The sequence below is a fragment of the Ixodes scapularis genome, unplaced genomic scaffold, assembly GCF_016920785.2.
Source record: "Ixodes scapularis isolate PalLabHiFi unplaced genomic scaffold, ASM1692078v2 PGA_scaffold0__279_contigs__length_252992795, whole genome shotgun sequence".
NCBI lineage: Eukaryota > Metazoa > Arthropoda > Arachnida > Ixodida > Ixodidae > Ixodes > Ixodes scapularis.
In genome coordinates this window covers 122,349,385-122,375,588 of record NW_024609835.1, presented here as the reverse complement: position 1 = coordinate 122,375,588, position 26,204 = coordinate 122,349,385, and the positions used below count along the sequence as shown (strand labels likewise).

The window sequence follows — 26,204 nt, the reverse complement described above, 5'->3', positions numbered from 1 at the left end:
CCTTGCGCGAACCAGCACAAATAGAAAAAACAAACACTACAACAGAAATACAGGCTGCGACGGCCGTGCGGGGAAACAAACTGATGGCTTCGAACCGCATTGGAGCGGCTTGATTTATTGGCTTTCAAAACATTACGGCATGATCGAGCGTTTGCTTTTTAATAAGAGATTTATCCCCTGAGCCATTTAAAATACTCTCAGAGGTACGACATTGCTGAAAAAAAATCAAGATGTTGGGAATATTTCGAGGGCTCGTGTGTAGCGTTCGAGTTAGTGTGCCGTTTATTGATGTTCGTATGTGCAATGTATGTGTATGTGCTCAATGTATGTCCACCTGATGCTTGTAGTATGCGTAATTTGTGTATAGTAGAGGTTTCCGAACATTTGGAAGCGCAATGGCAGCCAGAGGAAATTAAAATATTTTTTTGTAGAACATGAATTGGGCGGTACCTAGCGCCACCTATCCTAGCTACTTGCAATTACTCTGCTTGACCCTGCCATCTGGTGGCAAGCGATTTAACCTTCTTTCACGCTACGCGATAAACAGCGGCTTCGAGTTTGTTCTTTTGAGAGCGGCTTTTGGTTTCGCGGATTGAGTTTGCCATTCCTCCGTGATGTGCGGTTGACGAAGGCATTGTGACTCGAGGAACACCAAAGGTAAGACGTAAGGTGCGCGAAGTAACTGCGTATCGGTTGTCTCCGTTTAACATCGCAGTGCTGTCGACGAGAAGACTGAGTAACTGCTTTCGAAACGAAAGTTGCTGTACCTGTGGGGGGAATATCTGGCTTCGGAAATAAACACGGTTCGCGGAAAGCTCGTGATACGCTTTTATTTGCTGCTCCTCTCGTACCGTACAAGAGACGTAGCGTCCTCGGTTAAGCCTTATTAAGCTCGATTTACTCGATTCAGGGCCGAATTAATGAGATGCAGGCGACGGAGGAACTAGTTGCTCCCCTGCTTCGGGGACGAAAGTTTCTCCCTTGCTAAAGGAACATAGGTTACAAGACCGTTCCTCCCCTAAGAGAGGACTATCGATACCTTTTTTTCTAAGAGTGTAAGCGCGAGGTTCGCCCCGTCCCGCGACATGGCGTAATTGCTTTTGATGCATATCTGTCTCCGAGACATGTATCTTTCCGCGGCATTTGTCCCGACGGTCCTTTCTAGGTGTGTCCCCAAGCATTCCGGTGCTTCGATAGCCGGCAGTGCTGCGGTCGTCGCCGGGGGTGATGCGTGTTTTTGAGGTCGGCTACACGGCTATGCGTGTATGACCGAACCAAAACACGTTTTTTACAACCGCGCATGATTTTGGAACGAATTATCCATTCCCTTAGCGAAAAATCGTTCACAATCAGTATAATGAAAGTATACTAATAGTGAACTTGGGGTGTGCACTGAAATCGTACCAGTTTTACACTTTTATAGAAGAAAATAATATACCTTTAGTACACTCCAAGTACATACGTAGTATACCATAAGTGCACCTCGAGTGTAAATTAAGCATACTATAAGTGCACGTTTAGTACACTACATGAATGCTTTTAGTGTACTAAATGTAAACTGCCAGTACATATATGCGAAATGTCCCAGATAACTTCCACCAAACTTTAAAAAAAAAAACAAAAAAAAAACGGAGCGTTCTGCGGGAGTGAAACAAACTGTACGCTGTTAGAAAGTCTCTAGCGAAAATGAACGAACTTGTTCTAGTGCGCCTATTTATTTAATTAAGAGTAACAAGCTGACTTTTGAAATCTTGGTTTGAAAGCCCAGGTGTGAAATGGAAAGTTGTAGAGCGCATTAAAAAACACCCAATTAAACCATTTCAACAAGGAGCACTTTGCATTCTCCTTTTTCCTAGTCTTCAAAAAAACGCCCGCGAAATACAAAAAAATACCGCGTGACAACTCGCTTCCCCAATCACAGCGTGCGAGCGCGCCGCGAATGTGCGTTCTTTGAAGGCCGGAAAAAAGCACGAAAACGTATTATGTTTCAAACACTTTAATTGGGTGTTTCTCAATGCGCCCTGCAACTTTACAATTGACATCTTGGCCCTTAAAAGAATATTTGAAAGGCTAGCTCATTAATCTTAGTTATTTACATAACCAGGCACATTAAAAAAATCGGTGCACTTTCTCAAGACGCTTGCTAACGACAGTTGATTTCACTCCTGCAGAGCACTCCGGTGTTTTTTTAAGTATGATGCAAGTTATCTGGGACGCCGTGCATGTCGGGCGTTCTGAATGGAAGGAACGGTCTCAAATTGGCCAGAAAAATCGGCGCCTGCATTTAAAAAGCTGACTTTTCAAAGGTGTTTCTTTGAACGGCTGTATTCCAACCTGTGAAATTTCATGTCACATCGCTCCATTCTCGTGAAATGTTATGAAACGCCGTTGACAACTCAATTGATGATGATAACGCATAGGCGCCACCATCGGGAGATGCACTCTTAAAAATGAGTCAGGAAATTAACGAGGAAATCTTTGGCAGCTCTATTCCTCGTGAGAATGACGTACGTCTTCTGAAACTGTGTGAGAAAAGGCATAAAGAAGAGGTGCATTGCATTTTTCAACTGAAAGTATGTATGTGTAGCATACAAACATTATAATCACTGTTCTTCGCGTAATTGATAGGACAGAAATTGAAATCCTACTTATCACTTTATTCAAGTTTCCGAGCCTGACTCACTGTACACTCTCCTTTGTGATGATGATATGCCATTACATCCTGCGTAAAAAAGAGAAGAGAAAATAACCCTATGCCAGTCTATGATATAACATCACATAATTCGCTCAAACGACCACTATGTAAGGAAGGCAAGATAGTAACAACTTCATCCTGACAAAAGGGTGAGGAAAATCGGAAAATATCGTTTCTGAAAGCCTGATATGTCAGACATTGGTGGTGTGCCTTCTTTGCATGCCCAGGGCTGCAGGGATGGGAAAATACATGCAAATATGTATCGAAATACAAATACAAAATACTTCGTCAAAAATGTATTTATTACAAATCTCATTACATTTCCAAGAAAGCATTTAAATACAAGATACAAATACAACCAAATGTATTTGGTCTCCTCCAAATACATTCCTCAAAATTTGTGTCAGCGACTTCAGGGCACCTGCAACGGGTTTCTGGGTATCTCATTTAAATTTTGCATAGCACACGAAGCAGTTAGTGTGCGAGGCTATAGTAACGTAATAAAAATATAATCACAAAAAAAAATGTAATCAGCTTGGACGTAATAGGTGAAAAAAGTACAGAGCTTCAAGCAGTTTTTTTTTGTCGATTACATTTTGGTATAGACTAACATAGAATCGAGACGACTGAGACGTGCAGCACTAGCTAGAGAATTTTTTATTATTGCAACTCGCATCAGTTACGAAAATCTGGACGACCTGCGCATTTAGAATGTTCCAGGCAAAAATATGGATGGAAATCAATCTGGAAAGCATTACAAGTTGTCACAGGCACTTATTTAGCCAGTCTGCCTGTGAACGTCGATTTCGTCACTATTCTTGCCCTGGACTATCACCGTATAATCACAAAGTCCCTAAAGGCTTGTGCTTGCTTGAGAGACACTGCATTCGGTGCAGAGCGTAGTTTTCTTACTGCTCTGCAGTGACAATAAATTTGAGGGATGTATTTTCGCCCACAAAATTGTATTTAATTACAATTGTATTTGAAATACCCTCGTTTTAGTGTTTAAATACACACGTCAAATACATTACCCAGTTTGTAATTAAATACAAATGCAAAATACACAAAGTATTTAAAAAACGTATTTCAAATACTTGTATTTGAAATACTGCCCATCCCTGGTTGCTATACTACCCTATATATTTACACATTATCTGATATCATAAAAGCACTAGAGGAGGGTAGGGGTCTACTGCCTCAATTATAAATTTCTAACCAATGAAAAGTTGGCATTTATTTAATTTATTAGTGTTGGCAATTATTCTTCGACAAAGAATAACTGGGCGAGTTGGTACGTTGGTAGTCTTTCAACAATATCGGATATTCAGGTCCTTTTAACATTTTTTCATGCTTTTGCTTTTTCTAACTGCTCTGCCTTTTGTAGGGGCTTTCGCCGCCACTAAAAAGACATCCGAACTCACTTTATTCACAACACACAATCGCAAACTTGGAGAGCGCGCCGCTTCGGAATACGCAAAGAGATCGTCCGTCTCTACGGCACAGGCATCAGCACGGGCAAGAAATCATGCTGCTCGCTCTTGTAACGTTTTTCTCGCTCCCGCTTTATGAAACAAATCGTTGGCGAGAGACTGTTGGGACCACACGTCAGAACTAGCATGACCTGTGATTGCTTGAACTGCCGTCAGACTGTACTTGAACGCTCCGCAAAAGCGTCGTCGGGCGGCCGTCGTAGGGACGGCGCCCAGGACAGGCCCTCGGCTGGCCCTCGGTTCCGCCGCACGCGAATCTTTCTCACTCTGCGGAGAGAGCCATGAATTTTGAAAATACGCTCTCTTCAAATAACGAAATAAAATCGGGTAGAGCATAGTGAGAGTCAAGCATAGCTTAGCAAGCACACGGTACAAGACAAAGTTTGAAACAGCGGCGCACTTCGCAGAAACAAAAGAAACTTCCTCACCTTCGCTTGCACCAATCGGCCATGACTGTCCCTCACTTGCGACGCTGCGTCTCACAGCTCTCAGTAATCGCTTGCTATTATTGAACACGGTATTCGTAAGTAAGCTATCTAAAATATCCGCTAAAACGGCTAAAACTTAAAAAGGAAGCGAAGCTCGAAACCTCCGGGACCTCCGGGGTTCCAACGGTGGCCGAACGGAAGCTGATTGCAATAGCGATGGTCTTGCGCAGTTTTCAAAAGTCTCTTCTTTTTTTTTCTTTTTTTTTCTTAGACAAAACTAAGCAAATCAATATATTAATAATAATAATGTCACTTTATTATATTCGTAAAAAATTAACAAAACGTTTAGTCTATCTTAGGTTTTATCTAAACGTTCGGTTTTCTTTTTCAGTGTAAAACCGAAACTATCTCAAGCAATTTCTCCCTTCTCGCCAAGACTATTTTGAGTCATCAGAGCATGCTTGCACCGCTGGTATTTCGGCTTTTCTGGAAGGATCGGCTCTCGCGGCACATAAATAATGAGGGCAACCTCGTGTTTTGAAACAATGAGCATGCCCGTCTTTTTTGACGAGGGAAAGACACGTTAAATTTACGTCGATTTTTTACAGTGTGGAACTCTCGATCGATGGTGTTGTTCGCTGTTGCAATTGTCAATCTCTTTTCACGTGAATTGAGATGTCTTAGAGTTTTGCAAGATAAATCTATACCATGAGACACTTTCGGTGAAAGCTTGAGGTTGTTACATGAAGGCGCCGATTTCTCCAGCCAATTTCAGAGCGAGCTTCCATTTATAACACCACTTCGCTTACGCGGTTCAGAAGTTGATTTGCGCTGCATGTGACTATGCAAGGTGGAGCATCTTATGTCCCCATTATTAGCCGTGGTTTCTTTTGCCTCCCGTCCTTTTGATTGCTGTGGATGCAGATATCTGAAACAGCGTATAGTGCGCTGAGACCTGCATTACAAAAACACCGGATTATCCTGCAAACGTAATTTGTCTACTAGCCTATGAGGCAGCACGCAAGTGGCGGTGCACTTTGAAAACAAAGTCATGGGCACGCTTTTTCATCAGCAGCATTAAACACTTGGTGCGATTGGCCTCGATTGCCTTGCTTCCGAATAGTGCTAACAGTTTTTTTTTACAGTAAACTTTTATTCTTCAATAAAGGTAAGAAATACAGCTCAGGGAAAACAAAAGCTATCTTTGCAATAAAAGTACTTTTCAATTGCTAAATTTATAGAAATGACTAGCTAAAATAATTATTGACAAGGTAGATAACGCTACTTTCCGTGGCGTACAATGTAGCTAATTCTTCTATTTGTGCTTTTTTTTTAGGCGTAAGTCCACGTTGCATTTGCGAGGTAAGTATGTTATGACAGTGCCCCTCGTTTCTCCGGGGAAGTTTTGGACCACGTGGTCTGCAGTGAAATAAAAAAAGAAGCATCCCTTTGTCACATTATGTCAGCTATACCTATACCCGGTGATATTTTTTAATCTACTGGCTTCAGGAAAATTGGGGGCTTACTGTCATGTTGAAGCACCCTTCATGTGTGTCGTCCGACTCGGCGGACATTACATGGGTGAATAACCGTGGCAACATTTTTTTTAAGTAATTAAAATCCGTAAATTTACTTCTTTTAATTGCTGTTTCAGAGGCAGTCGTTATTAGGGCCTAACACAATCAAAACTATTCACGAAACAGACAAGGGGCTTTCAGATATTTATTTATCAAGTTTCGCACTTTTTTCCCTCGATTCAAGAACCACGCGCGGCAGGGGCGGGCAAAGTGGAGAGTGGCTTAGCGGTTTTGACATGGCATATCGGTGATGGCATGTTTGTTTGTGTTAGCGAGCACTTCTCATACTGGAGTTCTATGCATTATTTAATTTTCTAGTGAAGTTACAGCCCTCATACAGTGCTGTCGCATTCAGCGTGAACGAAGTAGCACACTTTTGACAGCGTGCTTTTGGTGGATGCTCCAGCATCATACTTCCAACGGTTCGACTGAAGGGAATACGTAAGAATAACATCCTGCGCTCTGTCCAGCGCGCTGTTTTTAATCAGGCGACAAAAGGCAGAGTTTTAGCTACGAATAACCCAAAACTCGTCACCTTTTCGCAAATTGTTTCAGTTGGGCTAGAGTTTATTCATAGCCCCTTTAAAATTGAAAATTCAACATGGTCAATTACACTGTCAATTAAAAAAGCTAATTAGACAACGTATTGAGCCGTTTATTTACTCATCTAATGTCCGCCGAGCCCCACAAATATTCTGTGAAAACGGCATCTGCCTATCTATCGCGTTTTTGTGTGCTGATGTTAAAAATCGCACTATATATATATATATATATATATATATATATATATATATATATATATATATCCGTTATTATAATTTGAGTACACCGACTGCAAGCACTGAAAGTAGACCTTTAGTATACTTAAGTGCACTTTCTGTATACTGATTTTGAACTACTTTTTTTCCGCGGGCACTACGATTCTACTACATGTACTAGTTTTGTACGGACGAGTATACTTTTAGTCCACCGCCATTTTTACTAGAAGTATACTTTAAGTACACTTAAAGTATACAGTCAGTACAAAGACTGCACTGAAAGTATACTTTTAGTATACTTCAGTACACTTCGAATGTACTGATTTTGAACGACTTTTCGCTAAGGGTTACTCAACGTGTAAATTTACGGTAATTTATGTAAGTAGCGTGTTTTTTTACCCCAAATATTCACCAAACAAACGGGACTTGCTAACAGTGTACAAGCGGAGAATGACCAACTCGAGCCAGAGAATGACCAACTCGAGCGCGGAGGAACAGGGCAACAAATCACGATTTATCTTGCGGGAATGCGGTTCCAACTTTTAACGATGAAGTACTAAAAGGAATCTTTTGCTAATGTGTTTTCAACTGGCTCACGTCCGGATCCCGGGCCGCAGAGCGTCAGGCAATCTGACCGCTTAATGACTCGACCTCACGTCGCCCGACTTGCTTAAATCCACACGAAGGAGAACTCCGCGGACGGAGCTCGTGACGTCAAGAACCCGGGAAACTCCATCCTCGGTTCCGCCACCCACCTGCACAGCTCTCGTGCTGACAGTACGAAGCCTCCGCGCCTCCCCCACGGAGGAGAACGGCGCCGCGAGAAGTCAAAAAGGGACGACGTATGTCTCACGTGATGCGCGCTCCGCGGAGGAAAGGGGCGGATTTCTCCTTCGTGTGGATACCCCATTATGGTTCAAGAATAACAATTCAGTAGCAGATGGTGTAGCGCTTGGAATCCAACACCCGAGTTTCTTCGCGCGCTTCCGACTCGGGATACACAGGGAGAATAAACAAAACAAGGGATTTCAAGGCCGACCAAGCTAAACGCGCTCACTGTTTCATTGTCGCCAATCGAGTCGATAAAAATCGAAACCAAAACTAAATACACTTCTTTTTTTTTTTCTTTTGGCGCACGTGGCGCGATTTGGTGCATAATGGCGCGAGGTATTGGCTGTGGCGCAGCTTCCACGAAATGGCGCAGGATGGCGCAGACAAATGTGTCTGGATCAAAATGGCGCAAATGGCGCAGCCGGAATTCCACCCCTCTTTCGCTGAGCGAAACGGCACGTGAATTTTCATTGGCTGTGCGAAAAGGCACGTAAATTCCCGCTGGTTGAGCAAAACGGTACTTGAATTCCCATTGGCTGCAAATCGGACGCGCCTCAGAAAAAAAAAAAAAAACACAAAAGAGAGTAGTAGAACGCAGATGCCTGGTCACGGAAGCCGGCGAGGCGCTCAAGGTCAAAGCGGACGCACCTCAGAAATAAAAAAAATAAAAAAAATAAGAGGCGTTATCAAGCGGCTCCGGTGCAGCGTGAGAGTTGGCTACTGCGCAACGGAGGCGCACAGCTGGGCACGCGGCGGCGCCAGTACGTCTGCCGCGACTATGACGCCACTCCTCTGGAATGCGCAAACCGGCGAGGCGCGCGCGGCGGCGGCTCCGGCGCGCCAGCTGTGTGCCGTGTGACGTCACTGCTCCTCGCACATGCGAGGCACGGCTCTCCAGGAGCCACACGAAACTGGTCAACCTCGGCCAGTGTAGCCCACGCAACAAAACTAAAAGAAAAGCACAGCAACGCAGATGCATCGTCAACAAAGCCGTGGAGCCGGCGGGAGTGCCGCGCCTGCGGAGTGGAAAAGTGCGATGTCACCACCGGAACGCCGTGTGAAAAAGGAAGACGTACGCGCTGCGTGTAGGAATGCTTTCGCATTCGTACACGTAAGCAGTCTTACGTGTCTTCGTTTAATTTTTTCCTCTGTTTCGTAAGCATTTGGCAGCTGACCAAGTCTCTTTGAAGCGTCTCCTACTTTCTCGAGCGTCTCGGCGTCCTCTCTTGTGCCTCTTGTCTTTGTCGTCCCGAACGTTCTTGCCAGCTAATCAACTTCCATTGTGGCACGAAATGCTCGCGACGCGACACTCGGAAATCTTAGATTCGCTTCCGCAAGAATGCAATACACCGATCTCACTAAGAATTCCGCGCATGCGTGACGCCGCCATAACTGTAGTTCCCAGATGACAGACGCTGGTGCACAAGATAGCTCGTGCCGTCTCGTGCTCGGCTCGCGCAGGGTTCCAGAGGGGTTGTCGCGCGTGCAGCCGGCAGCGGCGGCGTAACGAAACCAACTGGTAAGATCGGCCTATTCCGCATTAAAAGGGCGATAAACAGAGCAGTGGTTCTTAAATGGGGGTCTGCGAAGACATTTTGGGGGTCCGCAAAGCCCTCTCTGCGTCATTAATCAAGCCCGCAATAAAATATATATATACATATATATACTTTGTTTTGTTTTTTTTTGTTTTTTTTTTTGCCGCGAGTGCAGCTGACTAAATAGGCAGCGCGCCCGTGGCATAACGGTTATCGCGCTTGCCTTCCCACCAGAAGGCCAGGGCTCGATTCCTTGCCGCGGCTACACATTTTTGTTGACACTGCAATGTGATGTTCTGGTAAATTCGAGAACCGTCTAGGCTGATTCGAGATTAGAATGTTCTACACGCCGAACCTTCTACGCCGAATGCTCCAGAATCCCACGCGTGTACAAAAGCGGCTCCGCGTGGCAAGCCGGGGTCAGTTTCGCCCCAGCGTTCGACTCTGCTGTCACGCCGACTTCAACGCCCGCGAAGCTCTGCTTTCTTCTGTTTCCTTTACATTATTGGGCACAAGTTCGCCCCATTAAACGTTTTGTTTCTTCAGTTATTTTCGCCTCATCAATTGTCATTCGTGACAATATATATATATATATATATATATATATATATATATATATATATATATATATATATATATATATATATATATATATATATCAGATTGAGGAGAAACGTTTTAATATTCGAGTAATTATTCTCGTATCCATATCGATGTGAGAAGCCTACTTTATACACGCCTTAGCTATATCTATCAATTAAATCATTATCATAATTCAACTACTATTGGCAACTCCAGCGAAATCGACGCCGCGCAGCGGCAACGTCGAGAAGCCCAAGAGAGGAGGTTGTTTCGACTCTGTCGACTGCTATCGCTGCATCGTTCTCGTAGGCAGCATAGAAACAAATATCGTTTCCAGTAATTATTTTTATGCTTTCGCCGTGTCATTCCTAGGCACTGAGCAGAAAAAGGTTTTTACCGTCGAAAAATCGCTTTGCCTTCATATGTAACCCCGATCTTACGCTGTAGTGCAAGAAATTGTGTGTGGTCCGTACGCTGAACGACGAACGACTGAATATGTGTTTTTTTTCAACATTGTAACCCCCCTGCTGTAAGGCCCTCGGGCACTGCGGGGTAATCTCTGAATAAATAAAGTATAAAAAAACAACCTCCTTTCGTCCGCCATTTTGCCTGACCAGAGCGTCGCCTATAGTTCGCTGGAGTCGCGAATACCTTTCCCTTGACCCCACCACGACCGGGGTCCTCCATCACCTCCACCGATCCACAAGGGGTCCGACAAACATCAATGGTTGAGAACCACTGAAATAGAGTAAACAATAAAAAGAAAAGCAGCAAGGCTCACTGTCGCCACGGGTGGAGGGTCCTGTCGCGGTGGCAGTCGAGCACCCAGTCCTTGGTGACGATGCGACCCCCGGCGGCGTTCACCTGCCCGTACTTGGGCGTGTTCAGGAAGGCGCACCTGCAAAAGCCGAGCACGCGTCACAAGAGGGAAGGAGCAAAGGGCTCTACCAGTTACAACCTCGGTGCATCCCTTATACACGACTCGCCAGTGACGTCACCGCCTGGGGGATCGGTGGCCGAGTGGGCTTAAGCGCACAGCCAGCTCAACCAGCACCTCCTAGACAGCTTTAAAGCCTGCGAGTTACGTCACATGACGTCGCGTCCGGGAGGCCGGCACGGGCGCTGATTGGATGCGAGTGCCGCGTCAGCGTTAGCGTGGGGCTCGTTTCCTATCATAGTCCCACGCGAACGCTGACGCGGCACTCGCATACAACCAGTGCCCATGCCGGCCTCCCGGACGTGACGTCATGTGACGTAACGCGCAGGCTTTAAAGCTATGTAGGAGGTGCTGGCTCGACGTAGAGCCAGCACCTCCTAGACGCGAGTAGCGCGAGCTTCCGCTCGGCGTAGAGCGAAAGCTCGCGCTACAGAACCCAGGGATCCTGGGTTCAAGCACCCCTACCCGTTTCGATCTGGATGAGCATCGCACCGGCGTGCGGTCGTGTATCACTACTGCATTAGCGCGTTAAAGACCCCAGGTTAGCAGTCGTACAGCACTGGCAAAATTGCTCATCTACAGTGTAAACCAGCGTCAACCCATCCTGGCAGACCGACCTTATGCTGTATAAACACTAAAACGTCCAATTTGACTTTTTGACGTCATCGCCTCATGCTGGTGGTCGTTCCCACGGGTCCTTGCCGAGAAATGAAACAAATTCGATGGTCTCCCTATAAGTAGACCGAAGGCTATACAGTATTGGCGAGATCAAATTCATGCACCATCTATGACAAACGGTCGCTCACACATCGTCAAAATTACATAAAGCAAGCGGTGAAAGATGAGCAAAATAGACGCTGATCGGGAGTGTTCAAGGGCTAGCCGATAGATGGCGCTAATCGCCATCTATGGGCTAGAATAAAAGATTATGTTCATTTTAATAAACCACTGGTCACGCGCAGTCTCGATAAGGAGGTGGCGCCATCTATCAATACGATCGCCAAATCCGCCCCGCTACTCGACTTCGTTTCGTGTCTGCGTCGCCGCCCGCAGTTTACCCTGGCAAGTTTCTTGGCCTTATTTCTTAAAGAGGTATGCTTTGTAATTTTGCCAGAAAAAACCGGCCTGTGAAATGAACCTTTGACGAAAAGTTAAGACTGCTACGTGTAGACGTCGATTTTTAAGGTCTATTTTATATCGAGCCTGGTGACTTGGGACAGCCTACACATCAACTTCATATTGATGCAAGTGACTACAGCACCTGATATATCTCGAAGAAAGAGTTCGCCACAACCGATAGCATAGCCTACCAACCAGTCAATCAGCGAACGTTGGTAATATGTAATACCCGGGCACACTCGAAAACGTCAACATTAACGGTCTACTAAAATCTAATATTGCGCTGGTCTGCTGTCAACAGATCGCATGTTGGATGTGAACCATTGTATCACTTATGCAGCCTATTTGTTAATTTATTATGCATGTGTTATAACGCATGTGTTATAACTTATATCTCATATATTTGTCAAGCGATTGGGTATTTACGCCTTTACCTTTATTTTATTTACCTTTTATCTTTATTTACCTTTAGTCCCAGAAGCCTAAATTCAAAAGCGCAACGTTTAGACCCAGGGGTCCAAGTGCAAGGGCCGAACAGTTAGTCCTCGGGGTTCATTTGAAACGGTGTAACAGTTAGTCCCAGGAGTCCAAGCGCAAGGGTCTAACAGTTCGTCTTCGAGGTTCAATTGAAACGGTGTAACAGTTGGTCCCAAAGGACCAAGTGTAAGGGCCTAACAACTAGTCCTCGAGGTGTAACTCAAAGGGTGCAACAGTTAGTCCCAACAGTGCTAATGCGAGGGACTAACTGACGGGGCGCAACAGTTGCTCCCGTTATAGTTGCTCCCCTAGGGGACTAATGGTGGTGGCAGCGCATTTGGTCCTCCGAGGGACTAAGTCGCGCTCCCTTTTTTCTTAGAGTGTATATGAAGGACAGGTGCAAGGAGGAAGTCGGTGGTGGCAGGATGAGGACAAATTTGAAAGATCAGATTCACATAAAAGTAGATAGCGACAAGTTCTATCAAGTTAAGGGTTCTTCGGTGCCTATATCTGGCTCCTGGCCAGAGTTAATGGCCTCCTGTTGTATTGTACCGGAAAATGAGCCGACAGTGATTAAGCTAGTCACCGTGTGTGACGTACAGTCGGGAGCAAAAGTTTGTGGGGCACGGGAGCGCGTGCCGAAATGCATCGCCGCGCCGTCCGGCGGCGCGCCGCCACATTAAGGAGCCGCGCTTTGCGCATGAGCGCCATTCGTGCTCGCCATCATGTCACTTTCGCTCGTTTCTTTCCGACATACTCCTGATAACAAAAGTCGGCGCCAGGGGTGCGCGTTAGCGCTTCGCTGGCTGTCATGCTGCGCGTCTGCTTCAGCCGCCTCGGCCGCCGCGATTTGTAACGGAGCACGCGGGGTGGGGTAACCAGGCGCTTCGTCACCCAGCGCGACTGCTGAGGCAGCTGAAGAGAACGCAAGGCATGACAGCTAGCGAAACGGCAACTTGCGCACCTGTCGCCGACTCCGGTTATCAGGAATGAGTCGCACAGAGACGAGCGAAAGAGACATGACTGCCTGCGTGAAGGGCGCGCATGCGCAAAGCGCGACTTTTTAATGCGGCGACGCGCCGTTGCACGGCGCGGCGATGCATTTCGGCACGCGCTGCCGTGCCCCGCAAACTTTTGCTCCCGACTGTACATCTTTGATTCTATCTCAACTTCTTCCTCTTTTCAAATCACAGCACATCCAGTCCTCCCTTCTTCTTCCTCAGTCAAAACGACCATACTCCCCCACAAGGTAAAATTATTTGTTACGGAGAGCAACTATCTGGTGGCCGCTTATTTCTCTTAGGCATGAACCGTATGGATGCTTCAGCTTCCGGTATAATTGGTGTTGCAGCGGGAAATGTTGGTGCAACAGCCCTTCTTAGCTTAGAAGCGTTCCAGCAGTATCCCTCTTCTGTTAGAAAGGTTGCAGGTACGGGGAACTCTTTGATCCTCACTGCAGAACTGAACGATGAACAACCTTGTGTTGCGTGTCCTGGAACTCAGACACGTATGCAGTCTCCTCCTCTGAACTTTGGATTATCTACTGCTCGGCGTTGGTCAGCGTTGTTTTTGAAGTTATTCTGATATTTCTTCACCCTGTCACGAAGGTCATTTATCGTGCTCCTAACATCTTCTGAAATATCTGGATGTGAAAGCCCCACGATGTCCAGTCTCGTTCACATTGTTGTAGCTGCTTGCTGTGTACACCGATAAACTCCAAAAAGTCTACTAGATCAGTCTGGATGTTGCCTTTCTCCAACAAGATGCTTTGTATGTAGTCTTTTAACACCTTATTGAAACGCTCTATACTTGACCATTCACCTGGGGGTAGTATAGCTAGACGATTTCGAGTGTATGATTCCTCTGCCTTGCAGAACGTTTTTGAACTGCAAGGACATGAACTGTGAACCGTGGTCGGACACAATTACTTCGGGTAGCCTTCCCTAGTGAAGATTCTTTGTAGGAAGCTTATCACAGCATATGTCGTTGGATGTGTACAGAATCCGACCTCCGGCCACTTGCTGAAGCAATCGACAGCGGTGATGGCGTATCGGCAGCTTCCTGGGAAACTTGTAAATGGTCCGACGAAGTCAATTCGGATCTGCTTCCATGCACTTGTGGGAAAAAGTACTGGCTGCATCGAAGCAGGTGCTGTTTTTACGGTCTTGTCATGATGTTGGCAGACCATGCAGCTAGTGGTGTAGTCATTGACGTCAGCGTCCATTTTCGGCTACCAGTAGTAGTCTCGCAGTCTCTGTTTCGTTAATCCTCTCCCAGGATGAGATTCGTGCGCGATGTATATGATCCGACGACGAAGTGTGGTCAGTGGGACGATCTTCTGATTATGTAAATCCAGGCCTTGCACCATAGAGAGCCAGTCCTTAAGTTTGGAGATTGGTAGCAAGGTGGATTGCGCCTGTAACTCAGAAGGGTTTGAAGAAGTGATGACATCACCCATTTTTGTTAGTGTCACATCTTTCAAAGTCTCTTGCTGAAGCTCATCCAGGGCGACGCTTCGCAGGTGGGCTCGAACAGCGCATATTATTTCGGCATCCTCTGCATCGCTTGGCCTGTCTTGTTTGGTGACAACCGGAAGCCCCGAAAGTGCATCCGCAATCACTTTCTTTTCGCCCCGCGGGGACTGCACTTCGTAGTTAAACTGAACTGCAGTAGCCTTGCAGACCAGTGGGCGATGCGCATGGGTTGCCTTCCCGATCCTGGTGTGGCAAATAATGTCACAAGGGCCTGGTGATCCGTACTTATTATGAAACGTCCCTTACAAAACTGATCAATGAGCCTTATATGAGCTTCTAATGATTTTTATTGAGTACATTGAAATTCAATATACACTCAATGCCTAATGAGTTTGATCATAAGAACCCAATATATATTCTCCGAATTCACACATTCGGAAGGCATTTGAGTTTGGTCATAATAAACTCAGTATCGATTGTATTGAATTTACTCATTAGGAATGCCATTTACTTTGGTCATCAAAAATTCAATATCGATTATACTGAATTCACTCATTAGGAGTGAATGTGAGGTTGGTCATTAAGTGAATCAATTATGTATATTTATAATTTACCCATCAAGAATGCGATAGAGTTTGCTCATTATGAACTCAGTATCCATTCATTTGAATTTCCTCATTAGATATGCCAACGAGTGTGGATTCAGCGACTGCACCGAATGATCATTCCTAATCCTTGCACCAATATGTTTATTGTTTTGATTTTCTAAGGGATAGGGCCTAATGACGTCGAAACACTGTTTATCAGTTATCGGACTTCCGAGGAGGGGATAGCATACTGGGAACCCTAATAAATGCTAAGGTGGTCACCGGCCACATGACGACTTTTCATTGGTAGGATATATAAGGCAACTGGGTAGTCAAGGGGAGTGTGATTAGTGTGTTATGAGTGATTTATGATGTTTGTGTTCGTTTCCTTAATAAGCTTCGTTTCCTCCATGTTCCATGCTTGAAGGAATTGCAGTTGCAAAAAAGTATATTGAAGCACAGTTGTAAAAATTCAATTGAAACACTACTGTCAGAAATTTAATTGAACGCAGTGGCCAATACCCTGTGAAGGTTCAATCAAGGTTCAAAAGAAAAACCCTATTGAGCTTCACTTGAGACTCAATGCGGAAAACTGAGTGAATCCTTTACCCTTTCAATAGAAACTCGTTTCATTGTTTTGTAAGGGGTCTTCCGAGAAGGAATGCTGTCCACCATTCAAAAGCCCAAAGGCAAGCCAGAGCTTCTAGTTCCTCTAAGGTGTATCGTCGTTAGGGATGCCGCGAACTTTTTTTGAACCGAAATTCGATGATCGAATCAAGCGGTTCGAAAGGTTCGAACTTTCCATATCGAGAAATTCGACGGAAGTCGAATTTTCGAACTTGTTAAACTAAGAAGTTCGACGCTTTTCGTAATTTCGAACTTATTGCGCTACAAAATTCGATGCTTGTTGAGCTTTCGAACATCATAGACTAAAAAATTCGATGATTTTCGAACTTTCAATTTTCTTGCACTAAAAAGTTCGAAGCTTTTCGAACTTCCGAACTTCCTACGCTAAGAAAATCGATAATTTTCGAACTTTCGAACTTATTAATCTAAAGAAATCGAAAATTGTCGAACTTCCGATTCCTGAAAAGTCAACAGTTTGACGAACTTCGAACTTTTAGGGTAAAAGTTCGAAGTTCATCGACCTTCGAAAGACGGGCGGGCGGTTTCATTTGGATTCAAGCTGTGAGGTACATTCGTAATGTTTTTTTCTCGCATTTTTACATGTAGCGCCGCATTACTTGCGAAAAACAATGCCGTCTATTTCAATCAGAAATAGATTCCCGAAGGAGCGAGGAAAGACGACGGGTTTTTGACAATTGTCATTTGTGCCATATTTGAAGCGCGCTATAGCCGAAGATATTTATGGAAGATATGTCAAACTTTTTAAGAATTATCTATGTCTAGCCTAGGTCAGTGCAGTCTCAAGATATGATTATTATTCTTCAAGACGAGTTTTGAAGAAATATCCAAACATGTATCTATGGACAATTATGCCCTAAACTTGGTCATTTTTTTCGTCGAAATTGTTTGAGGTATCGCATTGAAATTAACACCACAGACAGTACATATCATTACCATCTGCAGAATACAAATTAATGTATATGTTGTTATTTTCACATTGAAGAATAAATGAACGCAGTGAAAAAGATTTCTAATATTGTTCAAACTCGGCACGTCATAAATATATATATATTATTTTTTTTATTTTTTCATTTTTGGGGCATGTTTCTTTTAGCCGGTACAAATTTTGGTAGAAGAAACTTGTTTCGTAGTTCTGGGCCTGTGAATATGCAAGAATACAACCCTTCCGGTGGATTCTGGATAGTTGTTTTTTTTCTCCAGCTTTTTATTTTTAGCATTTATTGTTATGTTTATTTATTTAATATTTTTTTATCAATGGCACAGTTATTTTGGTCAAAAAGACATAGCTTTGAACTTCCGAACCACCGAGCACGTGACGAGTAGCGCCTTCTGACAACGAGTTTCTAACAATGACCATGTACGCGATCTTTTATGCAGTGAAGATGGACAGGAGCTATAGATATGCATAAATAATTTCAGATTAAAATAAGCTCACCCATGCCCTCTTTCCTCGTATTGTTTTCTTTAACAGTCCGAAATATCTGGGGGGGGGGGGGGGGGGGGGGGGGGGGAGAGAGACTAAAGCCCCCCCCCCCCCCCCCCGTTTTTCCTATTCCGACGCTACTGGTATGGAAGAACGCTCCTCGACCTCAAGTTGTGTCCGCTTCTGTGCTGTTTGCTCGGCGTTTCTTCCGTCTCGGAAAACAAACCTCCAAAGCAATTACAAACTAAAGAATTGTCAACGTGCAGGCGAGCTGGTGTATGTTGATCATGATGCAAAATCCCAAGACTGGGAATGCAATTCGAAAGAAATAGTGTAAGAAGAAAGAGAAAAGGGGACAGGACAACGTCTGAAACTCAGCTGAGTTGAGTTTGAGACGCTGTCCTGAGCTGAGTTTTCAGCTGAGTTGAGTTTGAGACGTTGTCGTGAGCTGAGTTTGAGACGTTGTCCTGTCCCTTTTTTCTGTGTTCTTACGCTTTTTCTTTCAAATTTCATTCCCAGACTCAGGATTTTGCATCATGTACAAACTAAACTTACTATATGCCAGCGTCACTCGGGCGGCGTTCGAGCAGCGTGCAGGGGGGCAGGGAGGCAGTTTGCCAGATCGCTTTAAGGTTTTTCTGAGCCTCAACCACCTGCCTGCCCCGGGCCGTTTCGAACGGGATGAGTATCGTTAAACAGTGCGTTCGTGTGATCACTACTGCGTAATGCACGCTAAACCCCCCCCCCCCCCCCCCCCCCCCCGGGCTGGCGGTCACAATTAATTACTGATCTGCACACGTCATTCTGCACTGGCAAATAATCCAGCACGTCCGGGACACTCGTCGTCCCATTTAATTACCTGAACAACTTCGCGCAGTCTAAATATCACACCCGAACATTTCTAAACCTGATTTCGTGAAAACCAGTGAGGCGTGAAAATGTTAAGCGCCGTTCACACTCTTGGGACCGAGTAAGAGCGAGAGAGACAAGACCGGTTTTAAGCCAGGATTGGATGCGCTGCAGCGGAGCTGGTACTAAGTGATCGCAAGAAGCATAAAAACCGGTCTGGTCTTTCTCGGGTCGTAAGAGTGTGAACGGGCCTTTATTTGAAACTGAAACTGTGGCGGAACATGAAAACCGGACTTCGAACTTTGCTCACTTGGACTTCAAAAAAAATTTGAAACCTGTTTTTTTTTTTTTTTTTTCGAATTTAGCGCTAAAAGCGAATCGAAACCTTCGACCTTTTCGAACTTTATGTAGAAAGGAATTCGAAATCTTAGAATTTATCAAACTTTATGTCTATAAAAATTCGAAACGTTCGCATTTTTCGAATTTCAGACCCAAAGAAAATCGAAAGAGTCGAATCTCTCAAATTTCAAGTTAGGAAAGTTCGAAATCTTCGAATTTCTCGAACCTCAAGTAAAAAAATATTCGAAATAATCGAACCCGAACTTTAAGAAGCCGTGGAAGCTTCGAACTTTTCGAATTCGAAACTCCACGATTTTTGAAAGTTGCGAATTTTTCGAATTCGAATGTTCGGACGGTCGAAAATATCGAAACCTTTCGAAATCGAATATCAGTTCGGTTCGAAAATATCGAAACCTTTCGAAATCGAACCTCGGGTGGTTCGCGGCATCCCTAATCGTCGTTCCGTCTCAGGCAATGTCCTTCAAGCGAACGCCACTGTCCTTGCGCCTGCTGTAGGACAGCTCCCAGTCCGTAGCCGGAAGCATTTATTGTCACCATCGTTTGGAGCGTAGGGTCGAAAATGGCTGGAGTAGCACAGTTCTTTATCATGCTCTTCCCCATCTTCGAATGCATGTTCATGTTCAGCTGTCCACGAAAAAGCAACACCTTTGCGTAGCAAGGCACGAACTTCAAGTAATACGATGCAAGTCCGAGGAAGGACTGTAAGGACTCGACGTCTGTAGGGGATGGCGCTTTGCTGATTGTGTCGAGTTGTGTCAGCTGGTTTGATACCTTCTTTGGATATTTGATGTCAAAGATAGCCCAACTCCGTGACCGAAAAGGTGCATTTTTGCCTGTTGAGCTTCAACACACTTTTCTCTAAGCGTAATAGGACTCGCTTTAAGCTTTCATCGTGGTCTTTTTGTGACGAGGATGTCATCAACTGTGCCTTGGCATCCCTTCAGCAATAATACTTAAAAAAACAAGCGAGCTGGTGATAATTCATGGTAATAAAACCCGAGACTCAGGAACACAGAAGGGGACGTTGGGAGTTCTGGCCGCTGACGTTGTGTTGTGTTCGTCCCCTTCTGTGTTCCTGAGTCTCGGGGTTTATTACCATGAATCCCTTCAGCACTGTTCACAGCATCTTTTTAAAGGCTGCAGCTGCCGAAGCTAAGCCAAAACAAACCCTCTTGTAGCGGTAAAGACCTTCATGCGTTATAAACGCTGTAATGGCTTTGCTCTCTTTGCCAGCTACATTTTATGGTAACTTAATGAGAGGTCCAGCTTGGAGGAGATCGTCATACCTGTCAGGTGGTAAACAATTTCTTCCGGATGTGGAAGCGGATAACCGTTAATGACTATTGCTTCGTTTGGTCTTCGTAGATCTACACGTAGCCTGATTTCTACAGTTTTCTTCCAAGCTACGACGATTGGGGAAGCCCAATCTGATACATTGATTCTCTCGATTACCCCTGCTGTCTCTGCAACTCCTAGGGACATTGTATACTGTCAGAGGGACATGACGAAGTTCTTGTTGCACTGTGGCAACCGATGGTCGCGTCTTGACTTCGTGAACGAAATCTTTCACCTGTCCCAGTCCCTCTTTGAATAGTTGCTGAAACATCTCTGTATACTGCTGAGGATTTGGTATACCTCTGGCAGAGCTGGTGGCACGCATGTTTTTCAATATCCAGCCTTATTTGCAAGCCCCTAAGGACATCTAGTCCAACCAGAGGGGTGCCGAATATGACATGGAATGTTAATGTAGTATGTCTGGTCCCGAAGGATGCCTCAGCTGTGAACATCCCGTACACCTCAATTAGTCCATTAGAGTAATTTCTGAGCTCCAGGTTGGAATGTTCGTGCTCGATGTGCCGAAAATGCGCATCGCAGAGTGCAAAATATATGATGGACACTAGGTGAGCCAGTTTCCACCTGTAGTTTGAATGCAGCGCCGGCGATGATCACCTCACAGTACAGGATGTCTGGCAATCCCTAAATGTTCATCAGTCCTTTGGCGCTGATGGAAGCCGTGGTCTTCACTGCTGTTGATTTTATGGATACAGCTGCAAAATGACCAGGTGTACTGCATTTTTAACATGCATTCGCGCGTGCCGGGCGTGATGTAGCATCAGCCAAGTGAGCAGAAGATCCACATCTATAGAACTTTTGGCCCTGTTTTGAATATTTCGTAGCAGATCTTGTGAGAGTCGCAACCTGAGAAGTGCTTGAAGCGTTATTGCCCTGGGTTATCAGCTTAGATTCGCGTAGAGCTGTTCCACTTGCGTTGCTAATGCAGAGTCAAGTGTTAGCTGCGGTTCGAGTAAAAGCCTCTCCCGCACTTCCTTGGTGTTGGTTTTCACCACAAGCCGGTCGCAGATTAAATCTTCAGCCAGTGCTTCGAATTTACACGTACTGGCCAGACTTCGCAACAACGTACTTCTCTACCGTTTCTCCTGGCTGTAATATCTCCTGGCAGTTAGGCCCTTTGCCGGAAGCGATTTCATTCCACGGTTTTGTTGATGACAGGCGAGAATAAGTTGCTCAGTGTATATACTGCGCCGTTAAAGGTACGAGTAGTGGGAGCTCTGGCCGCTGAAGTAGTTAAGATAGACTCCTCTTGGGATCTGGCAGCAAGACTTTCGGCCGCCGAAGTAGATGGCTGGGAATCCTCTCGGGTTGTGAGCAGGGAACGGAATACTCCCTATCCCTCAACTCCAAGGCAGTTTAGTAAGATGGCCTTTTTTCTGTCGTCCGAGTAGGAAGTAGCGCCGCTCGCCCCCAGGAAGGTCTCGAAGAGAGGATACCATTCTGTCCATTAAATAGTAAATTTGCCGGGAGTAGGCAAGAAAGGCGGCGGGGTTTCCAGCTTCATGGTCGACCGCGCCAATATGTTCAATTGTATCGGAAAATGAACCGACAGTGATTAACCTAGTCTTCGTGCGTGACGTACATCTTTTATTCTATCTCACCTTCTCCTTCCTCCTTTCAAACCCCAGCACATCCAGCTCTCACTTCTTCAGCCAACACGACACCTCCCCCTTAACTTGCCGGCGCTCTATGGCGAAAAGATGTACAGCTTGTTAATCTAATGTTTCTTTTTTGTTGTTTTTGTTTTTGCAGGAAAAGAGCTATGCTTTGAAATTTCACAGGGTGAAACCCCAAGCACCTCAATGCCCCTCCGGTTAAAGTGTGAGCCTTTATCTGCAGGCGCCGATTTTCCCAGTTCGTTTTACAGCGAAAAATCCACCGTGGGTCACACTTCAGACTAAAAGCTATGTACTAACCTCGATCAACGTGGCCAGCCCGGCAACCCGGTGGCGATTACCGTTCCATAAATTGAACCCTCCTTAGCTTCAAATAAATGTTCATATCCACGCAAGAATAAACGGAAATCGGCAAAAAGGATGACGACAAAAATATGGCTTGTCCCGTCCTTGTCCTGTTGTTGTTGTCGTTGTTGTTTCGTGTGCATCCGCGCGTGCAATTTTTCATCAATCCATGCGCATGCTTCCCCGGTTACTAGTTAGTTTCTTGTAGCGCATTTAGAAGCAAGATTGAAATTTATGTAAAGTCTGACATTCAATACGTTCACTTTTGCTATGGGCGCCCTAATTCATTAAACCCGTAATTTGGAATGTGTATTCTTGAAAAACAATTGCGAGACAGTAACGCTCATTACTTCTAACCGGTAATGATAACCCTTTCTTTTTCATTTCAGGGAGCGAAGAGCGGTAACAAAACGGTCTCCTACTGTTGTATTTTTTTTTACTTCAAAGTTTCTTACTTTTCTTGCACCACACCCTTAGCAAAAAGAGGCCGTACTTCAAACGAATTTGAAATATATTTAGTACGAATATTCATTTTGTATTTATTCTGTATTATTTTGGCCGCATTCGAAATACGGGCGTAAGGTATTCAAAATACATTATAAATATGAATAAAAAAATATTTTAAATATACCAAAAATATTATCCCTTCACACTCAAGGTGCCATTTGTGCATTAAAAACCGGTTACACAATTTTTTTTTTATTTTCGATTTTGTCAGCAAATGGTGTCCCTGTGGTATTTGAAGGCACTACTATATACATCTCACAAAGCTACATTAGAAACGAACACAAACACAAACACCATGACGTACTGAACAGCTCATTCACAGTTCCGTTGACTGCTCTAGATCCTTATATAGCCTACATATTGAAGGTAATCATTTTTTCGGTGACCACCTCTGCGCGTATTAAGGTTCCAAGTATTCGATCTTCTCCTCGGTAGTCTGTCAAAGGGGAAACAGTGTTTTAAAGTTCGTGGACGATATCTCTTAGTAAAAGGCATTGGTAGAACTAATAACAGTTCGGCGCAGTCCTTAAAACAATATCCACACAAACGGCTGATAAAATGCATGTTATTGCTTCTCTGCGTAGCACCACTCAGGATAAAGCTAATCAAGGCAGTATCTTCACTTTAAAATACTGTAAACGACTTTATTTTCGTGAGGACCTAATTCTCGCAAAGTTCGCGAATCGCCTACAATTCCGAAAAATAGGTCCCGTGAACAATTCCGGCAAAATGTAAAAACATTAAAGTCTATAATGCGATCCCAGCGCGTCGCGAAAATTAGAATTTGCGAATTATTCCAAAACTCCAACTTTGACCTAAATCGCGAAATATATAGCCCGCGAAAAAAAAAATATTTTACAGTAGTTGTTTTGCCTTTCCATTTACGTAGTTGACTATTTAATATGGTAGTTAATATCACTATATTAAAGTCACTATTCGCATCACGTACAATGGTGAGTATACACGTTCAGTGAACTAACATTGTGCTAACAAAACCACGCCAAACGTATCTGTTCACAGCACCTGCTGAAGCTTTCCAGCATCAGCAAATGTTGTGGTTGTAGTTCCCGAACCCCGTTTGTGATTGGTGTGCAAGGAAATGATCAGGTGTGTTCTTGATAAAAAAAAGGAAACAATAACATAAACTGGGCTGATTTATCAGTGCGATGCTCCGCAATTCAGTTGACAAACTAATCAAATGTTGTATTTAGGCGCTTCAGTGTACTCCATATCTGCTTGAAGCAAACTTCTAGAAGGGGAGCTTTTCAATATTTTGGTAGTTTAAGTCAAACTACCAAAGTATTGCAGTCAAAAGGTACTTAGAGTATAACACAACAGTATTTACGATTTTCAGGTATTTTAAGAGTATTCTGCACTTATTTTTGATTGCTCCATTTTTTTAGGGTTGGAGTATATTTTGCATGAATTAAATAAATATTTCAAGAAATATATGTGAAAGGTATTTTGTGCCTATTAATTTAGTATTTACATATTTCAAAGCGCATGAAGGGAACTTCAAATGTAGTTTAAGTAAAGGTATTTTAAAAAGATTTTAGAAGTATATTTTAGTACTAAGTAAAAAAAAAAGAAGTTTATATTTTCGGTCTATTTTTCGTGTACTTAAAATTATGAACTGTATTTCAAATACACTCAAATTAGAATGTGGTATATTTCAAACGTATTAGTTTTCGCTAAGGGCAGTTTCAGGTGTTACATTATGACTAATTATCAACAAAGCTCGCCTGCACAGTCACTGTTATTTCGGCAACGGGTGTATTGTAATGCTACGTCACTGTTGTCACGCCTTATTCTTTTTTTCTTTTTTCTTTCCACCGTAAAGCGCAAAAAATTTCGAAAAGACGCTTCAAATCTTCTTCGAATCAACGGCTCGTAAACGCCGCAGTCTCCGAAAATTCCGCAAACTTCGCAAACTAAGGAAGCGCGCGCGAAGATGATCTCCCACACGTTCCAGAGAGAGGGATCACTGAATACGCCTAGACGAGGCACAGATCACGAAGCACCGCGGATGCGATGACAAAGGCTCGGATACTTTCAGCGCGACAGTTAAGTCCAGTCTCGGCCTTCTTCCGTGTGTTTAGTTTACGGCTTTCGGAATCCCGAAAACCTTTCTCCCTCCCGCCTACCTTCCCACTCCCAAAAGGCCAGTCAACGAGCGCTCGAAATTAGGCGCGGCTACCGCGCAAACAAAACCTCTGCAAACAAAGGGTTCTGTTTGTCTGTACGTCCGTCCGCGCGCGCGCGTGTGTGCGTGTGTGTGTTTGGGGGGGGGGGGGGGGGGGTCGGTTTAGATAGACGCCCGAAAGTTGCCTTAGTTTGCAAATCAAATTAATCTGCAAGACGATTGAGCGCGGCACCAACCCAAAAAAACTTCCAAAAAATCACAAAAAGAATGTAAAAAAAATGCAAAAAAACAAGGACGGCCCTTAATTCTATTCGTGTCTTTAAAAGAGCGAGTCAATTTAAATACGAGATAGCATCCTCTTCCTCGCGTATTGTGACTTCCTCGTGGCGAAAAAAAAAAAAGAGCAAATCTAGCGCGCTCATTGGCCTATTTGAACGTCCCGCTCTTTCGCAAGCAGCTTAGGTTGCAGTTTTCGAATTGCTCCTTCCCGCATCCGGCTGAGCTCCACACAGTCCCATAAGGAATGGGCACTTGTGGCTTGTTGTCCAGTTGCGCATCGTCTGCAAGATCCGCCGTCGGCGTGTTCTCTTTCTAGATCTGTCTTGAGCGCACATCTCTCGAACTTAGCTCGGACTGCTGGGGAGACGGCCGTTCCGGTTCGGAGTCTCCGAAGACGCACTGTAGCCCACCCACCGTACTCGTTTGGCAGTAAGTCATCGTCTTCAGGTACCTTATTGTGCAGGACCCTTCGTCGCTCGAGGCGGGCAAGGGTCGCCTCCTCGTCCCAGTCAGGTTCCTCTTCGTCATCAGAGTCCTCTTGAATAAGTACGGGCGGAGGGTTGTCCAGAATCGCACTTTGGCCTGTTGCGGAGGGTGGGGAGAAGGAATGAGCTCCCGCGCGGCTTCGTTTGCTCTCTCGTTCCTCTCGATCCCGGCATGGCCCGGGACCCGGGAGATGGTGATTTTAACTCCTCTGGATTTGAGGGTCTTTGCTCTAGCTTTTGTTTCTTTTTTACCGTTTCGCTGGGGGAGTCTCGCTTCCGGCAAGAGGCTAGGGCCTCTTTCGAGTCCGTGTACACGCGTAAGTGCTTGGACCCCTCTGGAGTCAGGGACTCGTCTTCCACAGCGAATAATATGGCTCTTAGCTCTGCTTCTTTGGTCGAGTGTTTCTTGTGAAACGCAAAGTTTGCCTTAGATTCTGTATTAAGACAAAACCATGCAATGGCTGTGCCTCCTCCGTCTTCTCTGACAGCTGCGTCGGTGTAGACGTGTACTGTTTCGGAGCCGGGACGGGCGTCCTGTACCGATTCCGCGTGTTTTTTGGCTGCGTTGTTCCTTTTGCCCTTCTGGTCTTTGTCTACGTTCTGCTTCATGGGGCGATGGTCCACCACTGCCTCGTCCTCCCACGGGGTTGGAGGAGGAGAGATCGTGGGGCGGCCCATTAGCTGGTACCCAAGCAGCTGGAGGATG

At 44.8% G+C, this 26,204-nt stretch overlaps 1 protein-coding gene across 1 annotated transcript in view; it reads right to left on the bottom strand.

Annotated features, from left to right (window-relative positions):
* LOC8033116 (DNA repair protein XRCC1) overlaps positions 1-26,204 on the bottom strand; it is a gene marked incomplete in the record, with an annotated part of 347,524 nt that overhangs the window by 254,551 nt on the left and 66,769 nt on the right. The window contains 1 exon segment of the mRNA XM_042292882.1: positions 10,678-10,794. Coding sequence (XP_042148816.1) covers positions 10,678-10,794 — 117 coding nt within the window.